The sequence below is a fragment of the Solanum pennellii genome, chromosome 10, assembly GCF_001406875.1.
Source record: "Solanum pennellii chromosome 10, SPENNV200".
NCBI lineage: Eukaryota > Viridiplantae > Streptophyta > Magnoliopsida > Solanales > Solanaceae > Solanum > Solanum pennellii.
Genome location: NC_028646.1, coordinates 81184313 through 81193586, shown reverse-complemented (window position 1 = coordinate 81193586; position 9274 = coordinate 81184313). Strand labels below are relative to the sequence as shown.

At 34.1% G+C, this 9274-nt stretch overlaps 3 protein-coding genes across 3 annotated transcripts; 1 reads left to right on the top strand and 2 right to left on the bottom strand.

Annotated features, from left to right (window-relative positions):
* Positions 1 to 2844: 2844 nt before the first annotated feature.
* Positions 2845 to 3534, bottom strand: LOC107001654 (E3 ubiquitin-protein ligase RNF6-like). The gene is made up of 2 exons (XM_027912279.1): positions 3450 to 3534; positions 2845 to 3410 (listed from the first exon to the last, which is right to left on the bottom strand). Exons 1-2 carry the CDS (start codon positions 3532 to 3534, stop codon positions 2845 to 2847), a joined length of 651 nt encoding a protein of 216 aa, XP_027768080.1.
* Positions 3535 to 5057: 1523 nt separating this feature from the next.
* LOC107001653 (probable E3 ubiquitin-protein ligase RHY1A) lies at positions 5058 to 5828 on the bottom strand. Its single transcript, XM_027912207.1, has 2 exons — positions 5561 to 5828; positions 5058 to 5497 (listed from the first exon to the last, which is right to left on the bottom strand). The coding sequence occupies exons 1-2, from the start codon at positions 5826 to 5828 to the stop codon at positions 5076 to 5078; spliced, it is 690 nt and encodes a 229-aa protein (XP_027768008.1). The 3' UTR covers positions 5058 to 5075.
* A 765-nt stretch (positions 5829 to 6593) lies between these two features.
* LOC107032556 (L-type lectin-domain containing receptor kinase S.4-like) lies at positions 6594 to 9008 on the top strand. Its single transcript, XM_015234163.2, has one exon. The coding sequence runs from the start codon at positions 6769 to 6771 to the stop codon at positions 8830 to 8832; it is 2064 nt and encodes a 687-aa protein (XP_015089649.1). The 5' UTR covers positions 6594 to 6768; the 3' UTR covers positions 8833 to 9008.
* The last annotated feature ends 266 nt before the right edge of the window (positions 9009 to 9274 follow it).

Below are 9274 nucleotides of genomic sequence, written 5' to 3'. Positions count from 1 at the left end.
TGTTGGAACTGCAAGGAGGTGGGGCATTTCAGGAATCAATGCCAGAAAGACAAACAAGTCAACATTGCAGAAGACAGCGTCAACGAGGATTTGTTTATCTGTTGCGCGGAGAGCAATGTGGATTCCTGGGTCATGGATTCTGGTGCTTCTTTTCACGCTACCCACAGCAGTGAAGCATTGCAGAATCTGGTTATTGGAGACTTTGGAAAGGTAAGGCTTGCAGACGATAGAGCTCTTGATGTTACGGGCATGGGTGACATGGTGCTGAAGACGCCAGTCGGTTTCTGGACCTTGAAGGATGTCAGAGTTGTTCCAAGCTTGACGAAAAGTTTGATTTCTGTTAGGCAGTTGGATGAACAGGGACATCATGTGAAGTTCGGAAATGGGCAGTGGAAGGTCGTGAGGGGCAATCTTGTCATGGCTCGTGGAACAAAAAGAGGATCGTTGTATATTGTCGGATTACCGTCTGAGGGAGTGACCGTCCCAGTTCAGAAGAAAAACAAAGTCCGGTTCACAGAATCTCGTGGGCAGAAGAAGGTTGTCTTTGCAAGAAAGAAACCCAGAGCCACAGGTCAGATTCAGGATGAACGAGCAAGGAAAGGTTCAGGAAGACCAGTCAGAGGCGTTTGTGGCAGTGGGAGCACCGGCCGTGCTTCAGCCAAGGCTCCTAGAAGACAGTGGGTCAAGAGAACCAGTATTCCAGCTGTTGATACGTCTCCAGAAAATATCTTGCTGAGTATGGAGAGTGTTTGTTCTCAGGGAGTTCTAGGATCCGGCAGTTCGTGTCTCAAGTGGGAGCCGGTAGGGACCGAGGACGAGTCAAGGGCAGTTTCAGCCGTGACTGATGTGTTGAAGCTTCGGGGAGCTTCAACGGGCCTTTCAGTTGACTGATGAGAAGGCCGCTGTAGCAGGAGAGAGTTGAAAAAGATTACTAGACATACAAGTGTTCTAAGTGGATGACAGTTGAAATTCTTCAAGCCTCCAAGTGGGAGATTGTTGGGCTTTGTGGAGGCTTGTGAGCCGGCCCGACCCATTACTGAAACCCTAGGTTAACCATTTGGCTTTCCTATAAATATGATCCTTGTATTTGTAATTCGAGAGTAGCACAAGTGAAATAAAAATCCTCCTGTTACAGTCGTGGAGTAGGGAAACCGAACCACGTTAAATTCTTGTGTGTCCCGTTTGTGTTCCGTTTCTCTTTTCTCTAGATTATTTGTGTGTGTTGTGTGTTTAATTCCCAACATCTCATACAAAAGAAGAAAAAAAAAACAATTCTCAAATGGACTAAAATCAAAATAAAATTATCTTTCACATCAAACAATCACTGTTTCTGTAAAACGCAAAGCTCTTGCTTTGCATATCGGGCAAACTTTCCTGTTCAACAGCGATTGTTTGATGCAATCTGTATGATATTTGTGTCCGCAATGCAGTTCTCCAATGCTCTCTTCGTCTTCAAATTCACATTGGCATATAACACAAATTTCTGATTCTACTTCGTAATCGAGTTCATCTTCAGTATAGTAAGTTCTTATTTTCAAATACTTCAACAGATAGTCCTCTTTCACCTCCTCCTGATCATCATCTTCATGATTATACGGAACACCAAAATTGTGTTCCCGTGAAGTACGTGGATTATAGCTTCGTTGTTGTTGACGATTGCGATAATTGGGAGAAGAAATAATAGATGTGTGTTTACGTGAAGAACGATTTTCTCTATGATTACTCATAATGTCTTTTTGATCAAGAAATTAGTTCTTTTTGAGTTTGAGCAGAAAAAATAAGGATACAAATATAGTTGGGATTTGAGCAAAGTATTAATAGAGTTAATTTGAATGAGTTTTACTAATTTTAGTTGGATTCCTAATTTGAATCGATTTGGGCTTAGAAAATATCCTTTATTTAATTTGTTGAAAAGAGTTTTTAGTTGGATTCCTATTTTAAATCGATTTGGGGTCAAAATAATTTAATGACAATTATGATTTTGTATTTAAAACTTAATACAATTTGTTAAAAAGAGCTTACGATATCATGATCTTAAAAAAATTCATATATTTCAACAGATATAACAAAAGAAAGTAATGAGAACAAGTTTAGATGCTCGACGAGTACATTCCCAGAAATAGTTTTTAAATTAAAAGTGAAATTAAAATAACTTTTAAGTCAAAAAAAATAAAAAGTAAAGGAGATGTAGTTTTGATTTTTGATTTATTTTAAGTTATTTTTTAACTTGCTAAACACTTCGTAACTTATTTTAAATTACTTGTTGTATTTGTTAAACAGTTATTTTAATATCGTAACAGCTATTACATGATCCATTCTCTTCCTTATAAGTTCTAACCAGTGGAAAGCCTGAAAAAGTTGAGAAAGCAATTGGAACGTTGGGATTATTCAGCATATCATATATATATATATCTACAAATTACATAATAAAATATAAATAATAGTATAGAATAAATAAAATAAAAAATTATTATATAAAATAAAAATAAAATTTTTTAATGAAAATTAATCAAACTTATGAGATAAAGTCAATTAATTAATAAGGGATATAGTGATGATTGATGAACATGTATATATTCAAACACTTAATCGACCTCTTGACACAATGTCAAACAAGCTCTTAACACAAAACATTAGATGGTTTTTTAACACTTGCAATTGCATTAAAAAAAAAAGGACTATAGACTTCTAAAGTTGATATATTATAAACGAAATAAAAAGATGATTATTTACTTAACATTATTCCAAAGACAATATGATGAAACAGGACAACCCAATTAAGCTAAATTTCGACCATATTTATTTGTCTAAATATCTTTACTACTTGAGTCTTAATTTGTGTGTTTACAAAACTGAACCTCTACACAGCGGACAATCATTCTTCTTCAACAGCCATGGTTTGATGCAGTCTGTATGATACTCGTGTCCACATTGCAACGCTCCAATATTCTCTTCGTTTTCGTATACAGATAGGCATATAGAACAAATATTTGATTCTACCTCAGCTACTTCGGTATCGATTTCATCTTTAGCAACAACATGATGAGTTCTTGTTTTCAAATACTTCAACACATCACCATCATCATCATCATCATCATACAGAGCACGAAACTCAATGAATAAATGATCAATAAAACGAAGAGCCAAACGAAGAGTCAAGCAGTGGAGATAATGAAACGTTTCTCCACTAATCCGATTGAACTCAATTGGTAGAGTCCCAAATACATCATCAATGTGTGAGTACGGACTAATTGATGGTATACCTGCAGAGTATTCAGGTTCAGCAGAGGACTGATAATTTTCGCGTGGATTAGTATGAAAATTGTGATTATGTCGTCTAGAGGGCTGATAATCAGGGCGTGGATGATAGCCTCGTTGTTGATGAATTTGTTGATTACGCTGATTATAGCCTCGTTGTTGATGACTTTGTTGATTACGCTGATTATAACGTTGTTGTTGTTGATGATTGCGATAATTGAATGAAGAATGAATACGTGTGTGATTAGAACGATGAGTTTGTCTATAAGCACACATTGTTTTCTTTAACAGAGTTTGAGCAAGAAATTTTTTTATCGAGAAATTAATAATTGTGTTTTTTGAGTTTGGAGCAGAATATTTATAGAGGCTATTTTGTTCTTAGTGTAATTTAAATTGGATTTATAACTCAAAAGAAGCGTTTAGTTTCCCTTCTTAGTTTGTTTTGTAGTTTGATTTGGTTAGGATTTAAATTAGGAAAAGGAAACAAGAGAATATTCTATAGATTATATATTTAGCCCATAAATAATGTTTGATATATATTTGCATAAATTAATTTAGGGTTTATTGATTAGTTTATATGCCTTCTTAACTCAACTAAATCACTTTTTAAGTATAGTCAAATTTATATAATTTGACGTAAATATTCGAGGCAGATAATTATTGATCTATAGAGAATTTGCTTTTGCTTAATTCACTGAGGAGATAGAGTTTAATGTGGATTGAGTTTAACACAAAACAAACGTTAATTTTCATTAATATGTTTTACATAATAGATTTTTAGTTCGATTCCTAGTGTGATTTAATTTAATGCTCAAATAATTTTTAATGACAATTATAATTTGTCTTAGAGAAAATATTGTTGAAGGAAGCTTCAAGACGTAGGAGCTGTTGAAGGAAGCTTGAAGAGTAGGAGCTCGACTAGAATAATGTATTTGATTTGTAATACAATATTACGTAAATAATTGTGTTGTAGTAAGATTCCTAATATAACTAGAATAAAACTCTTTTTCTATATAAAGAGTTTGTGACTCAACATTATTTTTTATCAATACATCCTTGATTTTTTCATACTTACGTGAGATCTCTACAAATATATTTTATTTAATTTGTTGAAAAGAGCTTATGATATCATGATCTAATAAATTTCATATATTACAATTTGCAATATATATATATATATATATAACAAAAGAATATAACGTTTTAAGACTTCACCTGCCCTCCCGACACAATATCAAACAAGAAAAGGGACTATAGACTTCTAAAGTTCATATATTATAAATGAAAAGGATAATGCAAAAGTATCCCTTAATCTATGCCTGAAATCTCAGAGACACACTTATACTATATTAAGGTCTTATTATTCCTAAACTTATTTTATTAATAATTTTCTATCCCTTTTCGGATTTATTACCCTGAATTTATTTTATTAATAATTTTCCATCCCTTTTCGGTCTACGTGACACTTGTGGGCTCACACTTGATTTTTTTTCCAAGTTAGTGCCATGTAGGCCGAAAATGGGTAGAAAATTACTTATAAAATAAATTTAGGGATAATAGGATCTTAATATAGTATAAGCGTGTCTCTGAAATTTCGGGCATAGATGAATCTCGGACATAGATTAGGGATACTTGTGCATTTTATGAAATAAAAAGATGATCATTTACTGAACAACTATTCCAAAGACAATATGACGAAACAGGATAAGCTAAATTTCAACTATATTTATTTGTGTAAATAATTTGTTTCTTATCATGTTTCCAAATAACAGGGGGAAATATCTATACTACGTCTACTTGAGTCTTAATATGTATGTTTACAAAACTGAACCTCTACACAGCGGACAATCATTCTTCTTTAACAGCCATGGTTTGATGCAATCTGTATGATATTCGTGTCCACATTGCAACGCTCCAATATTCTCTTCGTTTTCGTATACAGATAGGCATATAGAACAAATATTTGATTCTACCTCAGCTACTTTGGTATCGATTTCATCTTTAGCAACAACATGATGAGTTCTTGTTTTCAAATACTTCAACACACCACCACCATCACCACCATCACCACCATCATCATCATCATCATCATCATCATATAGAGCAAGAAACTCACTATTTAATCGATGAAACAAGTTGTGGACATCATGAAACAATTCTCCACTAATCCGATTGAACTCAATTGGTAGAGTCCCAAATACATCATCAATTTGTGAGTACGGACTAATTGATGGTATACCTGGAGAGTATTCAGATTCAAATACATCATCAATTTGTGAGTACGGACTAATTGATGGTATACCTGGAGAGTATTCAGGTTCAGCAGAGGACTGATAATTTTCGTGTGGATTATTATGAACATTGTGATTATGTCGTCTAGAAGGCTGATAATCAGGGCGCGGATTATAGCCTCGTTGTTGTTGATGTCTTTGTTGATTACGCTGATTATAACGTTGTTGTTGTTGATGATTATGCTGATTATAACGTTGTTGTTGTTGATGATTGCGATAATTGAATGAAGAATGAATGCGTGTGTGATTAGAACGATGAGTTTGTCTATAAGCACACATTGTTTTCGCAAGAAATTTTTTGATCAAGAAATTAATAATTGTGTTCTTTGAGTTTGGAGCAAAATATTTATAGAGGCTATTTTGTTCTTAGTGTAATTTATATTGAGTTTATAACTCAAAAGAAGCGTTTAGTTTCCCTTCTTAGTTGGTTTTGTAGTTTGATTTGGTTAGGATTTAAATTAGGAAAAAAGAAACAACAGAATATTCTATAGATTGTATATTTTGTCCATAAATAATATTATTTGACATATATTTGCATAAATTTATTTTAACATGTTCCTTTATATTGATTAGTTTATATGCCTTCTTAACTCAATTAAATCACTTTTAAGTATAGTAAACATTCGAGGCAGATAATTATTGGTCTGTAGAGAATTTCCTTTGCTTAATTCACTAAGCAGATAGAGTTTAATTTGGATTGAGTTTAACTCAAAACAAACGTTAATTTTCATTTTATATGTTTTACTAAATAGATTTTTCATCAAAGTCATCCAAGAATTTACGCGTCCCATATTTTTGCCTACCAACCAAATACAAAATACAACAAATCTCGTATTTAGCTTTGAAATTGTTATTCATATTTTATTTTAAAATTATTATTCTTTATCCCATCAACGAAGCAGGACATAAGTCTTTCTCTTTTCAGTCAACTGGAGTGATAATGAACTAGTGGATCATTGAATCAGATGTCATAACAAACTACTACTATACTATATACTACTTTCTATAAATAAAAAGAACATAATGCTTCTGTAACAACAAATGTCATCTTCTTTTTTTCTCTTGACTTTTCTCTCAACTCCATGTGCTCAAAAAATCTCACTACCCATCACCAAATCTTGAAAAAAAAAATTCTTGTGTGTTATTTTTCTATAACGCAAATCAACTTCGATTCTTGAATAATTCACATCACTTCTGCTTCTATATATCTTGCTTTAAAATGTTCAATTTTCTCACATTACTCTGCTTTACCATTTCCTTGTCAATTCTTGCTTCATCTCAACTTGATGAATTCATTTTCACAAAATTTAATCAGCCAAATAAGAACATAACCTTAAGTGGAGTAGCAAAAATAAGCCAAAATGGGTTTATTCAATTAACAAATGACACAAGTAGACTAATGGGACATGCTTTTTACTCTTCACCTTTCCACTTCAAGCCTACTACTAGTAATGCCTCTACCTTCTCTTTCTCAACGTGTTTCGCGTTGGCCATAGTCCCCGAGTATCCAAAACTCGGGGGCCATGGCCTAGCGTTCACAATTTCTCCATCAAAGGACTTTAGTACCGCTCTTCCGAGTCAGTACTTAGGTCTGCTCAATGCTAGTGATATTGGTAACTTCTCTAACCATATTTTTGCTGTTGAATTCGACACAGTACGTGATTTTGAGTTTGGTGATATTGATGATAACCATGTTGGTATTAATATTAACAGCTTAGAGTCAAATAAATCAGCTGCAGCTGGATATTTTATTAACGATCAAAATTCGAAACAAGATTTGAATCTTAAGAGTGGAAAAGTCATTCTTGTTTGGATAGAATATGATTCTGTTACGAAGTTAGTTAATGTAACTCTTTCACCTAATTCTTTGAAACCAAAAATTCCTCTGTTATCTTATAAATTTGATGTCTCTTCAATTTTTAAAGAAAATATGTATGTTGGGTTCTCTGCTTCTACTGGTTTGCTTGCTAGTTCACATTACATTTTGGGCTGGAGTTTTAAGATAAATGGAGAAGCAAAGTTACTTGACTTGGATTCATTACCATCACTTCCTGGACCTAAGAAGAGCCACACAGGACTAATTATCATCATCTCGATTATTGTGTTTGTGTTCGCGTTATGTTCAATCTTGATTGCTTTTTATATAATCCGGAGATTCAAGAATGCTGACGTGATTGAGCCGTGGGAGGTTGAGATTGGTCCTCATAGATATTCGTATGATGAACTCAAGAAAGGTACTAGAGGTTTTAAGGAGAGTGAACTACTCGGGCGAGGTGGATTTGGGAAAGTTTACAAGGGTGTTTTGAGAAATTCAAAAGGAGAAATCGCTGTGAAACGAATTTCTCATGAATCTAAACAAGGGTTGAGGGAATTTGTGTCTGAGATTGCGAGCATTGGAAGACTTCGTCATAGGAATTTGGTTCAATTGTTAGGATGGTGTAGACGACGCGGTGATTTGTTGCTTGTGTATGAGTTTATGCCTAATGGAAGTTTGGATAACTTCTTGTTTGATGAGCCAAAAATGGTGTTGAAATGGGAACAAAGGTTCAAGATTATCAAAGGGGTTGCTTCTGGTTTACACTACTTACATGAAGGCTATGAACAAGTCGTGGTACATCGTGATATTAAGGCTAGTAATGTGTTACTAGATGGTGAATTAAATGGTAAGTTAGGGGATTTTGGACTTGCTAGATTGTATGAGCATGGTTCTAATCCGTCCACGACTAAAGTTGTAGGTACATTAGGGTACCTTGCACCAGAATTACCAAGAACAGGACGAGCCACTACAAAGACTGATGTGTTTGCATTTGGTGCTTTGTTACTCGAGGTGGTTTGTGGACGTAGGCCAATTGAACACAAAGCAGGACCCGAGGAGTTTGTACTCGTGGATTTGGTGTGGGATAAATGGAGAGAAGGTAATATACTTGACATTGTGGACTATAGATTGAAAGGCGAATACAATGAGATTGAAGTTTTGATGGTGTTAAAATTGGGACTTATGTGCTCAAATAACAAGCCATTGGCGCGACCAAGCATTAGGCAAGTTGTACGATACTTGGAAGGTGAAATTGGGATGCCTGAGGCTCCATCAACACAAGGTTCTGATGATCTTGAAGGATTTGAATTCGATGAAAGTGAACGTTGGAATTCTTTAGCATCGACTAGTATTATGATCAAGTCAAGTTCATTTACATGTTTGTCTAATGGAGATGAAAATAGTACTAGTTATGTTTCCTTTTCTACTTCACCATTTCCACTTCTATATAGTGGTGAATGCACCTAGATATTGGTTTGAACTACCATTGCAAACTCTAATGTACATTGTTTTTTCATTTTCTTTGTGTTACCTCTTTGTAGCAGTTCTAGTCTATAAGGACTCTGATTGCATAATCACGATTAAAAAACCACTATTTTCCATTGAAATCTTTCAATATAAAATGTTCAGTGGCTATTTTCACAGATATTTTGATTGAATAGTAGTCTTTCACATGGAAAACTTAGGAACCATGCTTTTCCCATTGAGTTGGTTCAATGGGAAATTGGTGGGAAAATCATGAATCATACTACAAATTTTTCATTGATTTGCGACTGAAAAGTCTATGTTTCTAATAGTGAATGTCAAGTTCTCTTCATTTTGAACACTGGATAAATTATAAATTGATGTAACTATGAACAAATGTGGTTGTTCCAAAGTTCTATTTTTATGTGTGTATCCGTAGTGGCAG

Bases quoted from the DNA above. Each gene is read 5' to 3' on its own strand.
- LOC107001653 (XM_027912207.1), bottom strand. From the start codon at position 5,828: ATGTGTGCTTATAGACAAACTCATCGTTCTAATCACACACGCATTCAT. The intron at 5,498-5,560 runs GTATACCATCAA...AATACTCTCCAG, and splicing joins TGAACCTGAATACTCTCCAG to GTATACCATCAATTAGTCCG.
- LOC107001654 (XM_027912279.1), bottom strand. From the start codon at position 3,534: ATGTGTGCTTATAGACAAACTCATCGTTCTAATCACACACGTATTCAT. The intron at 3,411-3,449 runs GTTATAATCAGC...ATCAACAACGAG, and splicing joins CAATCATCAACAACAACAAC to GCTATAATCAGCGTAATCAA.
- LOC107032556 (XM_015234163.2), top strand. From the start codon at position 6,769: ATGTTCAATTTTCTCACATTACTCTGCTTTACCATTTCCTTGTCAATT.